The sequence below is a fragment of the Chlorocebus sabaeus genome, chromosome 26 (genome assembly GCF_047675955.1).
Source record: "Chlorocebus sabaeus isolate Y175 chromosome 26, mChlSab1.0.hap1, whole genome shotgun sequence".
NCBI classification, from domain to species: Eukaryota; Metazoa; Chordata; class Mammalia; order Primates; family Cercopithecidae; genus Chlorocebus; species Chlorocebus sabaeus.
This window is the reverse complement of record NC_132929.1, coordinates 49781701-49799127: the sequence shown is the minus strand read 5'-3', so window position 1 is coordinate 49799127 and position 17427 is coordinate 49781701. Positions and strand designations below refer to the sequence as shown.

Genomic DNA, 17427 nt, shown 5'->3' with positions numbered 1-17427 from the left:
GCTAAGGCAGGAGAATTGCTTGAACCCGGGAGGCGAAGGTTGCAGTGAGCCAAGATCGCGCCACTGCACTCCAGCCTGGGTGACACAGGGAGACTCTATTTCAAAAAAAATAAATAAATAAATAAAAATTTTTAAATCCAAAAGATATAACCAGAGATAAAGCCAATTTCCCCTAATTTATTGCAATTTCAATCAAAATCCAATGAATATGTAAGTTTTAAAACTGCACAAATTGTAAGAGCAAAAGAAACGCATAAATTTTTTTCCTTCGAGGAATTTGTTCCTGAATTCCTTAATTAATCCCTTAATTCCTCAAAGGAAACAACAACAATAACAGGCAAAGGACCTAAACAGGCCATTCCCAAATGAAGAAACACAATGGCCAATAAACAAGTGGAAAGCCACTCAACCTTTACAACAAGCTAAGAAATGTGGTGATACCAGCTGTTGAGAAGTCGGAGGGGAAAGCTTATTCTGATAGTGGGGGAAGTTTATCCTAAAGCAGGAAACAAACCACACTCAGTTTAGCAGATATGTAGTTTAGCAGGTATGTGGTTTAGCCATATATAGTTCTGAGTTGTCAAAAACAAGCGAAAAATGCTTCCATTTTGCAAGTGGATCCCCAAGAACCAAGAAGAGCCTTCTATAAACAATCTATTTCTGATGGTTGAAAGTTCACATAGTTATGCTACCATTTTGGCTAAAAGAGGGAAAATAGGACCTGATAAGACTGCTCCTACCTGCATATATAGTCATAAAGAAACTCTCAGAAGAAACATTCAAAACTACCTGTGGATGGGAAGAGGGAGAAGTGGTGAGAATTAGACAGTTGAGGATGGACAGAAGACTGCAGTCTCCCTCTCCTCTTTATAAATTTTGTTCGTGAACTGTACAAATGTATTACCTATTAAAAAACTGAATTAAAATCTGTTTCATAAAAATAATTACAACTGGATGTGATTTTTGTTTCCCATACAGACATTCTCAGATAGCACTGCCTGGTGTTAATGGTCTCAACTTTTCAGACAGAAACTACCTACCTGCCTCTGATCCTAGGATCCAGCCTTACTGAGATTCCCTGTCAGCGCTCATGGAAAATTTCACTCGAAGACTTTCTAAAGGGCAGTTTGGTAACATGTATCAAATGTAGAATTTCTGTCCCCCTACAGCCAGCAGTGGCACTTCTAAAAATTTATCCTGAAGAAATTACTGGATAACAATGCAAAGATGATTCTGCAGCATTATTTATTACAGGAGGAAACTGGAAACTTACTATCCACCTGCGTGGGGACTGGCAGCATAAATTGCGGTCGTCACCACCGATGCTGCATATCTGCAGACCACATTTAGAGTTGCAAGGCCCCAGAAGCTCCTTGTCCTCAGCTGTGTGACTCTTTGGATCTTTGCTCCTCTCACCTCTACCTGGTTCTTGGATGCACCATCCCACCCTGTGCCAGCCCACTCACCTGGTCAGCGTAGGGGTGCGGTGGTTGGGGTTGGAGCAGAAGATATTGTTGGTCTTGCGGGTGCCATCCAGGAACTCACGCACAGACTGGTTGCGCAGCTCTGCTAGGGGCCGGGCCTCGTGCTTGAGGAACCACTGGTGTGCCTCGAAGCACTTGGCGCAGAGGAGCTGCTCGCACTCAAAACACCAGAAGTCGGCCGACTCTTTGCAGCGGATGCACACAGCCTGTGCATCCACAATCTGCCGGTACACCGACAGGCGCCGTTGCAGACTCTCGAAAAAGACGTTATCCAGGGCGGGCGTGTCTGCACCTAGGGGCCAGGGCGCCTGGCAGATGGGGCACTGCAAGCCCGACTCCTCCAGGCATCCTGAGCACAGCGTGTGAAGACAAGGCAGCAGCTTCGGGCACTTGGCTTCAGCCTGGCATTGCTGGCAGCGCAGAAACTGGAACTCCTCCTCCGGAGAGGGGGCTTGCTGGGGGACCAGAGAGGCGGGTGAGGCCTGGAGAAGTCCCAAGAGCCCCCACCCACTGGCCAACCACCCTTACAGCTGGAGCCTGGAGTAGGACCTCATATTCCATTCTAGCCAGTCATTGGATGATGCAAAACCCTGGCTTATCAGCACCCCAATACTCCCACTTATTCAGGCCCTCCTGCTCTCACTGCACCATTTATTGAGCATCTACTCATCACACACAGTACTAGGCCCTGTGATATAACAGGTATAGGATACATTCTGCCTTCAAGGAACTCAGTTTGGAAGGTAGATACACTAAGTACCAACCTCATATAAAGTGCTTAATGCACAGTTTGGGGGTTCATCAAAGAGGTAAGCATGGAACAATCATATGACCCAGCAATTTCACTCTTACATATATAACCAAGAGATCTAAAAACAAGGACCCAAACAGATACTTGTACAACAATGTCCAGAGCAACATTATTCACAATAGTCAAAATGTAGAAACAATCCAAGTATCCATCAACAGATGAATAGATAAACAAAATGTGGTCTACACATATAATGGAATATTATTCAGCATTAGAAAGAAATGAAATTCTGATCATGCTACAACATAGATGGACCTCAATGACATTATGCTAAGTGAAATAAGCCACACACAAAAGGTCAAATACTGTATGATTCTGAGGCAGGAGAATACGGTCTGGAGGCAGGGAACCTAAGGCCGATTCCCTCTGACTTCCTAGAACTAGATCCAAAGGAAAACCCGAACTCTCCGCGCCTAAGTAACAAGGACCAGAGGCTACTCTCTTTGCAAACCACCCCATTTCCTGCCTGGCAGATGGAAAATTGAAAGTACCTCTGATTGGTTGCTTTCTGCAACCAATGGGGTGAACACCAAGTGGCCAATGGGAAACCTCTAGGGCATATTTGGAACCCAGAAGATTCTGTAACTGGGGCCCTTGAGCCCTGCTCCAACCCATCCCACCCTGTGGAGTGTACTTTCATTTTCAATCTCTGCTTTCATTGCTTCATTCTTTCCTTGCTTTGCTGTGCATTTTGTCCAATTCTTTGTTCAAAACGCCAAGAACCTGAACAACTTGCAGTCAAGACCGTCTACTGGTAACAATTCCACTTATATGAAATATCTAGAATAAGTAAGTTCATAGGGACAGAAGGTAGATTAGAAGTTACCAAGGGCTAGGGAAAGGAGAAAATGAGGAGCTATTGCTTTACTGAGACTCAGGACACACCACTTCAAAATATGACTGCAGGAGGCCAGAATATGCCACCCTTGAAATATACTTCGTTGGCATATTTTAAGCTGGTTATTCTGAGAAACTGCTGATACAGGAATAGCTCTGAAAAGCTCTCCTTTTGTAAAACAGAAAGGCATTTGCATCCTAAAGAAAATCTACATTAGTAAAATGATCTATATTAAAAGAGGGCTGTTCCAGACAACTCTTATTATCTAAGAACTTTTTATCTACATAGCAAGACAACAGCTCCTCTCCTCACCCTCCCATAACTTGTGTCATCATCACCACCCAGAAGCTCCAAGCTCTTTTCTGTATGTAGATCAGGATGTTATATAGGCTTCAATCATCTGACCTTTCTTTGAGTCTCATACTTTGTGGGACTCCTGAGTATACATATGTAATTAAATATGGGTTTTCCCCCTGTTAATCTATTTTATGACTATTTAAATCATAGCCCAGCCAAGGAAACTAGAAGGGTGGAGGGAAGCCATCTTTCCCTCCCCTATGGCTTAAAGGGTACAGAGTTTCTGGAGTAATTAAAAAGTTCTGAAAATAGATGGTGGTGATGGTTACACAATATTGTGAATCTACTTAATGCCACTGAACGTTACACTTAGAAATGGTTAACATAGGAGCTTATCCATTACGTATATTTTACCACAATTTTTAAAATACAAAAGCAGTCCAGGCATGGTGGCTGACGCCTGTAATCCCAGCACTTTGGGAGGCCGAGGTGGGCAGATCACGAGGTCAGAAGTTAGACACCAATCTGGCCAACATAGTGAAACCCCATCTCTACTAAAAATATAAAAATCAGCCAGGTATGGTGGTGTGGCCTGTAATCCCAGCTACTCAGGAGGCTGAGGCAGGAGAATCACGTCAACCCGGAAGGAGGAGGTTGCAGTGAGCAGAGATCTCACCATTGCACTCCAGCCTGGGCGACAGTGCAAGACGCCATCTCAAAAACAAACAGATAAACAAACAAAAAACAAAGCAAAACAAACAACAAAAAAAACAAAGTGCTTAATACAGTACCTGGTACATTTGAAGTGCTCATAAATGTTAGCTAGTATTGTTAAGTAATGTTATTCTTAGTTGTAATAATGCTTATAAAAGTTACTGTAATACGGTGTCCTCTGTACTTTCATGAAGGGGAGCAAAAGGGCCTGGAAGGCAGCAGAACAAGAAACCCAAGTAGTTCCTTTGGGGGTGGAGGTGGGAGGTAGGCAGGACAGGTGTGGCAAGAGAAGGGTTTGTTAGGGAGGCTTCCTTAAGCAGAAACCACATGAGCTGGGAGGCCTTGGCAAAGATACCTCTTCAGTCTGAGCCACAGTTTCTCACCTCGGATCTGGGAAGTTGGTTTTAGTTTTGCTGTGCCTGGGACATGCTCCTGGCTCCAGGCCAGCGCAACAGGGCTACCACCTCCATCCTCCCTAATCTGTGGTCCTGCATCTGAGGCAGGGTTGAGGCAGGGGCTCGAAGGTGGGCGGAAGGGCCCAGGCCCGGAGGCCACTGACCCTTATCACCTTGCCCAGCTGCTCAGTGGAGAAACCGCAGCCCAGCGAGGCCGCCCCAACTCCTCCGGGTCCTCTTTTCTACTCTATCCTACCCTCCCGTGCCCCAGGACCCTGGTGTCTGGTCTTCCCGCTTTGTGTCACTCTCTAGCGTACTTGACCAAATCCTCCGTTAGACCCTCTCTTCCCCACTCTCCCCACCACAGCAAACCAACAAAGCGTAACCCCATCATCCCCTAACCCAATAGTACCTCTGTAGGGCTGTGGCTGGGGCTGGGCTGACGGCCTTCAGAGGGGGTCTCGGGGGGAGGCATGGTGGGCGCGTGGGGCCGGGCGGGATCCTGCTGGGGCCTCGGAGATCGGGCGGGTGCAGGCTCCATGGACCTCAGCTTAGTTTCGATTCTCGGTTTAGATCTTGGAGGGCGTGAAAAGAAACTAAAGGGGAGGCGTGAGTCAGTTGGCTGAGCCCCTTGAGCTGTCCGAAAGGGGAGGTGCCAGCTCAGGGCCCGCCTCTGGAGAGGAAGTGAGACAGAAGCTGGGGGCGGTTCTAGGGGCAGAGAGGCCGACTGTGGGTTTTAAAGACACGCCCAGAGCGGGGAGGAAGGAGAGGCGGGGAGCCGCAGACCTACTGCTGACTTACGGTAAAACGGGAGAGGCAGGGCAGAGCTGCAGGGGGGCAGCCCCGCCCCCGGGTTTGATCCATTCATCAGTTCACACTGGCACTGCTTCGTGCCACCCCCTGCCGGGAGCTGGGCGCACAAAGATGAGCCACGCGCAGCCCCTGCTTTCTAAGAGCCCTAGATGTAATGGAAGAGCAAGCTTGCAAACGGAGACATTCTGGAAAGGAGGGCCCTCATCTGGGACCTGAAAAAGCAGTGGGAATTCACTAGGGATTCAGGGCTGTAGGTGGTGGGGTCCAGGGGACACTGGAAACACAAAAGATAGCTCTTGCAAAAGGCATGGAAGTTTGAAACACGAAAGCCTTTTTGGGAACTAGTTTTGGCCGTTTTCAGATTTAAGAGGGAATTCATGAGAAATGATGCCCAAGGAGTGTGCTGGGACAAGATCCTAGCTAAGGAGACGGGACCAGTTCTGGGAGTGATGGGAAGTTGGTGAACGATTTGGAACCAGGGAACAACATGATCAGCTGTGCATGATGGGACAGTCACTCTAACAACCTAGGGGCACGTACCCTGGTCTAGGACAGTGGCTGTGGGATGCAGAGGAGGGTCTTGAGTCAGAGATCCTGGGAAGCCAGTGACTGGAGGTGAGGGAGCAGGGTGACGCCTTGAGTGACAGCTGGAAAGGCTGGTGGATCTGAGGTGGTGGGGGCAGGAGGGAGGGGGAGAGCTGGAGAGCGGGTGTGAAGAGGGAGAGGGGAGAGCCAGCTAGGTCTTCACCAGTGGACTCCCAGCTGGTGAGGGGAAAAGGGCACAGCTCCAGGTGACCTCACTGGGCCAGTGCCCCTGGCTTCAAACTTAAACCATCGCAACCACTGTGCTGGCTCCTGTGTACCCATTCTGTACTCTGTTCCAACTTAGAAACAGACTAGAAAGGATGATGATAGGGCCTGGCTCTTGTAAACCTTATAGTATGCGGGCTGGAGGTCAAGGGTTGGGTGGATACCCAACTTCCTAGGGACTGTAAGAGGCCTCAGGAGCCTGCCCATCCCTCCAGCCTGGTCAGTACTCCCAGGCCTTTAGAGAATCAGTCCATGAAAGCCAAATATGGTGGGCAGCCATCTGCACAAGGGACCTGGAAGTGGGCTATGGCAGGACGGGGCTTTGGAGGCCAGAGGCGATTGGCTGAGGAGGCAGAGCTGGGGAAGCTTTATTCATTTATTTGCTTGCTTTGAAAGATAGCCTGCTCCCAGACTACACCAGAGTTCTGTTGGAAGTTAACACTTCTCAAAGTAAATTCGCAAGTTGCATTCAGGTTTTCTCAAGCCCTGGAGAGGCCAGTTAATTTCAGCTACCTAGATCAAGGGGCATGCTGTTTCTAGACCTGCAGGACTGAGGGCCTCACCTCTGTGGTGCTCTGGGGCCCCTGCCCTCATGTGGCTCTGTGCTAGCCCCTTCTTCCTTACACTTCCATGCTCCCCGAGGTCTGCATGTGAAACTTCTTTCTTTTTGTGCCAAAGTTCAGGCCTTCCTACTCCACCTTGATCACGGTGACCTGGCTAGGCCATTACTTAACAAATAAGTACTGAGATCTGCCCTATGCCAGTCCCTGCTTGCTGGGCTGTGGGTTCACAAAGAGGAATAATTTGCAGACTATGTCCCAGAGAAACCCAAAGTGCAGATATGACATGCCCTGCCTCCAGTGTGCAAGGAGTGCTGAGAAGGCTGATAATAGCATGTCCTTGATCCTGGAGAAGATTCGCTTCATGTAAACCCTGATGAGATCTTGCTCTCTCTCTCTGGCTGCAATGCAGTGGCACGATCATAGCTCACTGCAGCCTCAAACTCCTGGACTCAAGAGATCCTCCTGCCTCAGCCTCCCAAGTGGCTGGGACCACAGGCAGGCATCCCCACGCCAGGCTAATTTTTCAAAATTTTTTGTAGAGATAGGCTCTCACTATATTGCTCAGGCTGGTCCTGAATTCCTGGCCTCAAGCGATCCTCCTGCCTGAGTCTCCCAAACTGATGGATCATAGGCGTGAGCCACCGTGCCCAGCTTCCCCTCCAGCTTTTCTAAGGCTGAGTAGAAGACCGGAGGAGGCGATGACCCCAGCGTGCTCCCGGGAACACCGATCACACCCCCTGGCCCTCGGCTGCAGTTTGGTCCTCCCAGCACTGGGGGCGCCATACGACGGCGGGGAGCGGGTCCCGGCCAGTCTCCTCCTCCTGCGCCCGCCGCTGCCGCGGGTGGCAGCGTGGGTGAAACCGGAAGCAGCAGCCAGCAGGGCGGGGCCGCGTAGGGCCCGCTGGTCAGGGAGGGCGCCGTGTGGGGTGCGGGGCGTGTCTCCTGTCAAAAGCCATGCTGGGCAGGTCTGGGTACCGGGCGCTGCCCCTGGGGGATTTTGACCGCTTCCAGCAGTCGAGCTTTGGCTTTCTGGGCTCGCAGAAGGGCTGCTTGTCCCCGGAGCGGGGCGGCGTGGGGACGGGGGCCGGTGAGTGGCCGCCCGGCACGGCGGACCCGGGGGGGACCGGCCGGCAACCCCCAGGCCCGAAATCTCTGCCTCCGAGGAGTCGGCCGGCCCGGCGTCATCGCACCCTACGAGGGGGGACTGAGAAAGGGATACGATGTGGAGAGGGGTCTGGACCCGACGCCTGGTGCTAGCGCTGATACGCCCTCCCCAGGGTCACGGGGCGGTGGCCCCGGAGCCAGCCAGCGTTGCTCCTATCTTCCAAAACCTCACCTCACCACATTTGTCCTCGGTTCTTATCAGCCCTTTAGGCCTGGGAACACGTTTCAGCTTTCTATTTCGCGTAGAAGAGACCGAGGTCTAGGCAGAGGAGGCCACCAGCACCCTAAAGGCACCTGCTGCCAAGAAATGGAAGAATTTTCACCCTAGGGGGCACCTCTAGAAGCCCGGGAACTAAGCATCTCCTGGATGTGCAGGCCAAAAAGACAGGTCCTCAGCTGCCTGTTGGATCTGCCCTGCCTCTGTCTTGCCCTCAAAGTCTTCTGTGGCTCCTTTGGCCTAGAGGCCAGATCCCACACTGTTCAGCCTGACCGCCTAACCTTGGATTTGATCCCTCCCTGGCCTTCCTGTCCTGAAAGCTCTCCGTATCCAGAATTCTCTTGAGAGGCCTGGAGGATCAGAGCCAGGCACAAAGTGGAGCCTCAGTGCTCTGGGACCTAGCCCAGAGGGCAGGGCTTCCTTGAAGAATGAAGTAGGGGCTCTTGACTGCTTCCTGTCCAGGGTTGGGGGAAGGAAAGCAGCAAATAACCTCATCCCAGATTCTGGAGCTGTCTTGGCTGCGCTCCCATCCTGGTTCTCCAGGGGCCAGGACATTTGGCTTGGATAAGCCTCATCTTTCTAGCCCTGCCCCTGACCCCGACCCCTAACAATTTTCTTGAATTTAAATAGGTAGTTTTTTTTGTTTTTTGTTGTTTTGTTGTTTTGTTTTGTTTTTGAAGCAGTCTCGCTCTGTCCCCCAGGCTGGAGTGCAGTGGCACGATCTCATGAAATAGACGTTTTTAAATGGTCATTAAGGCATTAAAGTAGGGTGAGGAATAGAAAATAATAATCTTATTCCTCATTTATGGCTCCTGTTGATAAGCTATTTATGCTCTATCCCTGTAGGCTAAGGCATCATCTTCATAAGGACTCCTGGAAAGCATACTTCTGGGGCTAATGGTATAGGAGGAATGTGTTTTGCCAGCAATATTCAGTGCATGTTTACAGATGCCCAGGTGCTCCTGGCTGCATGCCAGGTATGAGTAGGCAATATAAATTAAACGAGAAGATTGACCCCTACTTAGTCCAGTGAGGAGAGCATCATCACCTGGACTGGATTCTGAGATTGATGACTGTTGCCTAGCAGAGAATAAGGCCTTGTGAGGGTTGTTGGACTTGGGACAAATGAGTGTTGATGTATGGGAGGAGGGAACAGATCCTAACTCGCAGCTGCCCAAAGATATGGGGATATTAGGCAAGGAGCCAGACTGAGAGCCCTGAGAAGGAAGGAGCCTCTCGAGGGGAAGATGGGCATAAGGTACACTTGCCCAAGTTCACTCTACTTGCAGCTGTCATGGCAGGTCCAGTTGACCACCTCTGCTCTCACCTGCAGATGCACCCCAGAGCTGGCCCTCCTGCCTCTGTCATGGCCTCATCAGTTTCCTGGGGTTCTTGCTGCTGTTGGTCACCTTCCCCATTTCCGGCTGGTTTGCCCTAAAGGTAAGGCTGGCTGGGTCAGCCCCCAGGGTGGTTGGGCCACACAGAGCTTTGGCATTGATTAATAAATTTGCCTATCCTCTATCCCGTCTCCCTAAATATTACCCCTTTGCGAAATGGGCTAGGCAAGAATCATTCATTCACATTGTTCAGGGGAGGAAACTAAGGCTTGGGCTTGTCTAAAGTCATACTGGGAGCCAGTAGGGGGTAGAAACAAGACCCAAACTCCTAAGTCCTGGGATCTGGACACTGGCTTTAAGGTGCACACAGATGTCTTTGCCAAATTATCTTCTCTTTGGGTTAGAATAAATTAGAAATGAAAACACCCAACTTAGCCCAGCAGGTAATGCATAATAGGAATTCAGGCCTCATTTTCAATAAGAGGTGGTACAGTGGGAAAAGGATGAGTCATGGAGCTGTAGTTCAGCATCACACGTGAAAGCTGTGGGGAAGGTGGAAGCCCAAGGAGGCCTTGCCCTTTGTGTAACCCTAGGCAACAGTCCCTCTCTAGAAAATCACTGGGTTTGGTGTGGTCTGCCAGGGAGTCCTTAAATGGCCCCAGATCCTAGTTCTAAAACTGCCACAGAAACAAATGCTGTGTGACCTTGAGTGGGTTGCTTTGCCTCTCTGGGCCTTCGTTTCTCAATTTGGACATCACTACCTCCCTAAGAGGTCCAGGGACCTAAAGTTGACAAAGCCCTTTGCCCAGGGGTGCTGTTAGGGCAGCCCAGCCTTTTCTCCTAACTAATCCAAGGACAGACAGTTTCCTGGTATGAGTCATGTCTAGCTTCAGACCATAGAGATGAAAAGTTTCTCTAAGGATCAAGTCAATACAGTGCAGTGGTTAAGACACATGGCCTTTGGAGTTATTCAGAACTGCATTCACGTCTTCCCTGTTTCACTTAGGGCTATGCAATTTTTGAGCAAGTAACTTAGCTTCCGTGAGCCTTGGTTTTCTAATCTGAAAACAGAGCTAGGGATACCTAACTGTGACCCAGGTGAGGAGGAGAGAAGTGAGGAAGGGACTTAGGCAGACGGCATTGGCCAGCCTTGGCTAACCACTTTCAACTCTTTCCCTTGCCATTGTGGACAGATCGTGCCCACCTATGAGCGGATGATCGTGTTTCGCCTGGGCCGGATCCGTACCCCCCAGGGACCTGGCATGGTTCTGCTCTTGCCCTTCATTGACTCCTTTCAGAGGGTGGATCTGAGGACACGAGCCTTCAACGTCCCTCCCTGCAAGGTGAGGGTCTTCTCAGCTGCCTTGACAGAGGAATTGGGGGCCTGTCCAGAATGTACTATGGTGCCAGGACCTTGGCCTGTGAGTCACCAGCTGAGGGGGGAAGGGGGAAGAAGAGACCAGAAAGTTGATGGAGGCTGGGAGGACATCCTTGCTTCATACACCTAACCCTACATACTTGGGGACACCATTTGTCCTTGAGGAGCTAGCTGCCAAGCAGGTAGGTCAAGCTGGGTGGCCCCAGTGGGCCTGACCTCCCTGCACCCCCAGCCCCTCCAGTGTCTCTCTCTCATGGCCTCCCCCAACAGCTGGCCTCTAAGGACGGGGCTGTGCTGTCCGTGGGAGCCGACGTCCAGTTTCGCATCTGGGACCCGGTGCTGTCGGTGATGACTGTGAAAGACCTGAACACAGCCACACGCATGACGGCCCAGAACGCCATGACCAAGGCCCTGCTCAAGAGGCCGCTGCGGGAGATCCAGATGGAGAAGCTCAAGATCAGCGACCAGCTTCTGGTAGGCAGCCCCTCACAAGATGAAGCATGGGGAGTGGCACCGGCCTGGCTCCACCTGCCAGGTCACTTTGAGCAAAGCGTCAGACTACTCTGGGCCTCAGTTTACCATATGTCCCAAAAGTGTAACCACCTCTGAAGAGCCAGTGCCTGGGTGGGGCCATGAGTTGAGGAATGGCAGGTGGGCATAGACCATAACGATCTTGGGCAAACTTGTCCCTGAGAAGAGGAAGTGGCCCCGGCAGACATTCTTGGGGTCTGCCCCTGACTGCTGAGTTTTTACCCCTCACTGCTCTGCCATGATGATGCTGGCCTCTGCAGCTCTCATTCCGGGCCTGACTCATGGGGCAGGCAGGTGGGTAAAGGAGCAGGGACCCTCCCAGCCCAGTCACCTGCTGGTGAATTCCAGGCTCACCATGCAGTGTGTGCGTGCTTGTGATTTTGGTTTCCTTGTTTGGAACAGAACAAAGATACATGAGGACATTTGGATCTTTTTCCTGCCTCTTCTCCATGTATATACTAGAGTTTGCCTTAAATGTCTTCTGCTACAAGATGGGGTAGAAATAAATACACAGGCAGAGGCATGTTCCCTGCAGCCACACTCAACTTGTGCTTCCTCTTGTGTCCTGACGGGGGAATGTAGGTGAAGTTTCTCCCCATTCCTCTTGGCCCTGCTTTGCCCTGGGGAATCGAGGTTAGAGGACAGGCAGGGGAGTGGGATAAATGCCAGTCCTGGAGGTCCCACTGCAAGCAGCGAGGTGAAATCCCTGAGGAAATACTATTTGAGGTCCTAACAATAGCTGTTACGTGCTTAGCAGCTTATGGTTTACAAAGTCCTTTTGTCTGGCCCAGCGTGTCTGAGCTTCACGTTTTTGCTGCAAGTCAGTACTATGGTTTTATTTTGGAGGGAGGAAACTAAGTCTAAGAAATAATTTGACTTGCCTTTGAGAGCTATGGTCAAGGGCAGAGCTGAGTCATAGCCAGACCACCTGCTTCCATCCCACCAGCTCCCCTCAATCCAGTGCTTGATCTAACACAACTCAGATAACAAGTGGATAACAACTTTTATTCATAAAACCATGTCCCATGTTATTCACCTTTAGGAAGAGAAAATTGATCTGTCTTGTTGCACATTTCTTTGATGTGATAGAGGCAGTTTGGGGAAGCCATTCCCACACGAGGATGTAAGAGTCATTTAGGCCCCATTTCCCAGACTGAGTGGGCACCTGGTAGAGTGAGATCTGTGCCTGTGGTTGAGACAGAACCTCAGGAAGTCCAGCACACCGGCCTCAGGCCCTGGTTCAGGTGTACACTTATTCACATGCCTGATTTTCTTCTAGAGAAATCAGAGTCCCCACTTCTCACCTGCTGGACCCTCCTTAGCCAGTTACCACTCCTTACCTGCCAGAGGTCCAGGCCAGCTGCCTCGGCCCTTCACTGCCCTCCAGCCCCCACCACTGCCCATTGCTCTCTGCAGCAGGCCTTGCCTCCTAACACTCAGGAGAAAGACTAGGATGAGCACTCTGCTTCCTCCGGTTTCACCCCTTCAAACCCACCTGCCTCTGTGCTGCTTTCCTGCCTCTTTTCCTGGCTGTCTCCCCTCTCTGAGGCTCATCCCTGTACTGCGCAGTGCTCTGGGCCCCCTGCTGCCCCAGGATGCCTTCCCTCCACTCCATGCACTCTTTCTCTGTTACTTCTCCTTTCTGTGTAGAAATGTACCCTCCCTTTGCCCCAGTGCCCTCTAGCTCCCACTCCCTTTCTCCCCTTTTCTTCTGCAAGACTTTCATCCATGCCCCCAACCCCTGCCCCGACATCCTTCGTCTTGACCTCCTTGGGCTCCTGAGTCAGCGCTGGCGAACATCACCATGACCTCCCACATGCCAGCCCAGTGGGCACCTCTCAGCCCTTCCCTTACATCACCTGGTGGCAGCATTTGACATGGTTGACCCAGCCCCCAGTCCCCAGAACCCCCTGCATTTCCTCCTTCCCTGTTACCCCTGGTTACTGCCACTTGTTCTCCTGCCCTTGAGTTTCCAGGGTTTCATCACTGGCCTCTTTTCATCTGTGACATCCCTGGAAGAGCTCATCCATCTGGGCTGTCTGCTGCCTGTGGACGCTGATTATTCACAATGACCTGCCCTAACCCTGATGCTTCTGTACCGTGGGCCATTTCTCCAGCGGCCTACTGGACAGTTGACTGCCCCACAGACACTTCAAGCTTACAATAGTTAAAAAAAAAAAAAAAAAAAAAAAAAAGGTTGCCAACCCTCCCTTCCCACCCCGTTTGTCCTCTCTAGTGAATGCCACACTCATCCATTCAGAAGCCTGACTCCTCCCCACTCCTGCCCCCTCTTGTATCATTGCACATCAAGGCAGCCCCTAACCTGGTGCTTGCACTTCTCTAGTGCCCTGTTATGGCTTAGTAGAGTTGATAGAGGCATGCCTTCTTCAGTGGATCTTGGCTTCACAGCTGCCCTCCACCCTCACCAGAGCTGCATCATTCCTTGGCTGTATTTTGAAACAATGTCTTACTTGGTCTCCATCCCTCCCCTCAGCCTCCTAAAATCCAGCTTCCACAGCAGCCAGGAGGATCTTGCCTTAAAGCAAGTCTGCTCTGTCACCTCCCTGCTCAAACTCTTCTCTGGGGCTCTTTGTTGCTTCAGAATAAATCCAAGTAAGCAGAAATACCCCACCTCTGACCCCTTAGCTGTCTCCAGTCCTCAGCCCACATGTGAGGGTCCAGCTAAATGGAACTCTCATTCCTCGCAGCTCCATGAACATGCCAGGTTTTCTTGTCTGGGGTTTTGCACATGCTGTTCCTATTGCCTGGCAAGGTCCTCTTCCACCTGAGGACTCCCTCCTGCTGGCACCACCCTCCTCTGCTGGGGGCTCACCACCAGCCTTGCTTCTGTCTTGGCACTTACCACAACTTGAGTGGTCATTGCCCTCTGCCTGTTTCCCAGGCTAGGAGCGTCTCAAGGGTGGTGTGGTGCCTCCATGTCCGTGCACAGCCACATAGTCTGCCCAAAGAAGGTGCTCAGGAAAGGTTTGTTGAATGAATTACATTTCTCCCCACCCTGTCCTCCAGCTGGAGATCAACGATGTGACCAGGGCTTGGGGGCTGGAGGTAGACCGAGTGGAGCTGGCAGTGGAGGCCGTGCTCCAGCCGCCCCAGGACAGCCCAACTGGGCCCAACCTGGACAGCACCCTCCAGCAGCTGGCCCTGCACTTCCTGGGAGGAAGCATGAACTCAGTGGCAGGAGGTGCCCCGTCCCCGGGGCCAGGTGAGGAGCCCTGGGGAGGAGGCCGGGGGTGCTTATCAGCTTGGTGCCAGCACAGACTGCTCGCTATCCCAGCAGCTCTGTGCATACACACCCTGCACAGATGTTCAGCCCACGCTGACCACAGCCCAGGCAGCGAGAGAAGGCCAGGTGTCTGAGTGTGTAGAGGCCATTGGCAGGCTCCGTGGGAGGAGGCGACAGCACCAGAAGGGCAGCTGGAAAGAGTTTTATATCTGAGGCTGGAGTAGTTTAGAAACTGAGTTTGTAGTTTAGGCTGAAAGCTCAGGGGCACCTTTCCGGTAGGGCAGGAAGTTGAACAAAGGCCGGAAGGGGATGTAAGAGGAGACAATGAGTGGTCCTGACCTTGGCAATGCGATGACCTCCTCTCTGCCTCCTTCCCCAACCCTGTTGGCTATCCCCAGCAGACACTGTGGAGATGGTGAGTGAAGTTGAGCCACCTGCCCCTCAAGTCGGTGCCAGGCCCAGTCCGAAGCAGCCTCTGGCGGAGGGGCTGCTGACTGCTCTACAGCCCTTCCTGTCTGAGGCCCTGGTCAACCAAGTCGGGGCCTGCTACCAGTTCAATGTCGTCCTGCCCAGCGGCACCCAGAGCGCCTACTTCCTGGACCTCACTACAGGTGCCGCTGCCCTCCCTGCCTCTCCTTCCCATCCAGCTTGCTAGGTTGCATGTTACCCACCCCAGTGGTGCTCTTATAGACTGCCCCCTGCTCCTGCTAATAATTTGGAGTGAACCCATGGCAGGCAGGGGCTCAGACACCATTTCCAGGCATTATCTATGCCCTGGTCTCCCGACCATCCGCAGGACATCACAGCCAGGCTTCCAATACCAAGAGGCCTGCCCATGTTACAGGCCTGCTGCCTGTCAGGCTCTGTGCCAAGTACTTTTTGTGCATTATCTCACCGACTTCTCCCCATGAGCTTATGCTTTAGGAATTGTCATCTGTAAAGGGATTATCATCACAGATTTGGAAACTGAGGCTCCAAGAGTTCACACGGCCAATAAGACTCAAACCCAGGGTATTAGAACCCGAACTCTGAACCAGTACTCTCCTCCCAATGGGAAATGCCAGCCCCTCCCATCCCCATAGCTCTCCTTCATGTTCCTCCATCTCCCTACTGACACTCGGTTTTCTTTTCCCCCACAGGACAAGGAAGAGTGGGACACGGGGTGCCTGATGGCATCCCTGATGTGGTGGTAGAGATGGCCGAGGCAGACCTGCGGGCCCTGCTGTGCAGAGAGCTACGGCCCCTGGGGGCCTACATGAGCGGACGGCTGAAGGTGAAGGGCGACCTGGCCGTGGCCATGAAGCTGGAGGCTGTCCTCAGGGCCCTGAAGTAGCAGCCTTGGTTGACTTTCCATAGCCCAGTCCCAAGCCTGGCACCAAGCCCGAGGGTCCTCTTGGAGGAGGAAGTGTTCATCTGTACCACCGAGAGTTGAGGCCCTAACAAGTTTCAGGCCCAGCCAAGAGCCCATGGATGGAGGCTGGGGGAGACTGAGTCTGGCTGCCATGTACTTCTCCCCTACAGTGGTTCTCTGGACAAGCTTTTGTCCATCCTGGTCCCCAGCTGAGTGCCCAGCCCTGAGCTGGGTACACGGTGTGATGCCAGGAGGTAAGCCAGGCCCGCCCTGCCAGGCCCTACCTTGCTGGCTTCCTGACTGAAGAGGCAGGACCCACAGAAACAGCCTGACAGCAGCTGGTTTGGACCTTGTGTGAGGGACCAAGCATGTGGTCCAGGCTCTAAGCTCTGCAGTGATTGGAGAGGGATGGGGAGGGATGGGAAGGCAGCCTCCAAGAAGAGGTCCCTGTGGCGAAGTTACCTGGGGATCCTGGCTGGCCTGCCTTCCTGGCTGCAGTCCAGGCCCAGGCTAGCGGGAGTGGACATGGGAAGGAGCAGGGCCTGCTGCTCCCCTGGCACTGCTCCCAAAGATATCTGACTCATCTGCCAGCTCCGTCCTGCATGCCTGGCGAGCTGGGGCCCAGGGCAGCATGAAGTAGAGCCCTGCGTTCTGTGCTTCTTACCAGAGGTTTGTAAACCTCAGACAAATAAATGTGGTGTTTACAATGTATAAAAGAGAAGAAGCCAAGCGGAGCTCCTGGGGGCATGGGGTGAGCTAGGAGGGTCCACGAGGTCCCTGCTGCCAGCCCAGGCAGGGATTGACGTCCTGGTGGCTGACATAAACAGACCCTCACAATATTTGAAGCTCTTTCTCCTGAGTGTCTCAAAGCCCCTGGAAGCAGGGATGGCACTGGGTGGGGAGTTATCTGTTCCTCTTTGTAGTGGGGTACAGGTTCACCAGGAAAGCAAGGCACGAGTGTGCCAGAGTGTCCTGCAAACACTGAGGGGCAGGCAAGGTGGTCATGTCCCATTGAAGAGAGGGGTTGGGGCCGCCGTCAGCTTCCCCTCCTGGTACACTCTGTCACTGCTTCTCCGCTGGCTGCCGGGAAGGAAACAGTCATCAAGACCTGGCCCCAGGCCCAGCCCAGCCCAGCCCTGCTTTCTGCTCCAGTACTCCCGCCCAAACCCCAGGGGCCCCAGAGAAGGGGGGCCTCTGACTTCTTGAGTCCTAAGAAAGGAATCTTACTCCTTGGGGAGACTTCTGGGAAAAACAAAACCACAAAAATCAGAGCCTCCCCGTAAGAACAGCCCCCAGCCTGTCCTCTGGCACCGTATCCCCCCTCCCCCCAGGGATCTCTCCCCTTCCTGGGTGCCTGGCTCTGTCTCGTTTGCTGTCTGTCCCTGCCTTTGCCAGACACTGCCTTGTCCTTCCTCCTGGAGGTCCTCCACATTGCCTGAGGCACCTCCCTAAAGCCCAGTACAGACCCCTCTGTCACTGC

General features: G+C 52.3%; 2 protein-coding genes across 19 annotated transcripts in view; one reads left to right on the top strand and one right to left on the bottom strand.

Annotated features, from left to right (window-relative positions):
- PML (PML nuclear body scaffold) overlaps window positions 1-5203 on the bottom strand; it is a 54116-nt gene extending 48913 nt beyond the window's left edge. For 12 of the 14 annotated variants that reach the window (XM_008015938.3, XM_008015940.3, XM_008015942.3 and 9 more), the window contains exons 1-2: window positions 4952-5180; window positions 1467-1939 (exon numbers count right to left, since the gene is read on the bottom strand). In XM_008015938.3, the coding sequence (XP_008014129.1) occupies window positions 1467-1939; window positions 4952-5080 (602 nt within the window). In that variant the 5' untranslated portion in view covers window positions 5081-5180. Of the gene's footprint in view, window positions 1-1466; window positions 1940-4951 lie in introns of all 14 variants that reach the window. The other 2 variants (XM_008015933.3, XM_008015934.3) reach the window with 1 other exon arrangement.
- A 43-nt stretch (window positions 5204-5246) lies between these two features.
- STOML1 (stomatin like 1) lies at window positions 5247-16663 on the top strand. 5 transcript variants are annotated; one of them, XM_008015949.3, is made up of 7 exons: window positions 5247-5341; window positions 9440-9546; window positions 10637-10786; window positions 11092-11295; window positions 14380-14575; window positions 14995-15207; window positions 15736-16663. In XM_008015949.3, exons 3-7 carry the CDS (start codon window positions 10658-10660, stop codon window positions 15927-15929), a joined length of 936 nt encoding a protein of 311 aa, XP_008014140.1. In that variant the 5' UTR covers window positions 5247-5341; window positions 9440-9546; window positions 10637-10657; the 3' UTR covers window positions 15930-16663. The 5 variants fall into 5 exon arrangements, with proteins under 5 accessions (XP_008014140.1, XP_008014142.1, XP_008014136.1 ...); XM_008015951.3 differs by having other exon boundaries at window positions 5270-5341; window positions 14998-15207; XM_008015945.3 differs by lacking the exon at window positions 5247-5341 and adding an exon at window positions 7614-7812.
- The last annotated feature ends 764 nt before the right edge of the window (window positions 16664-17427 follow it).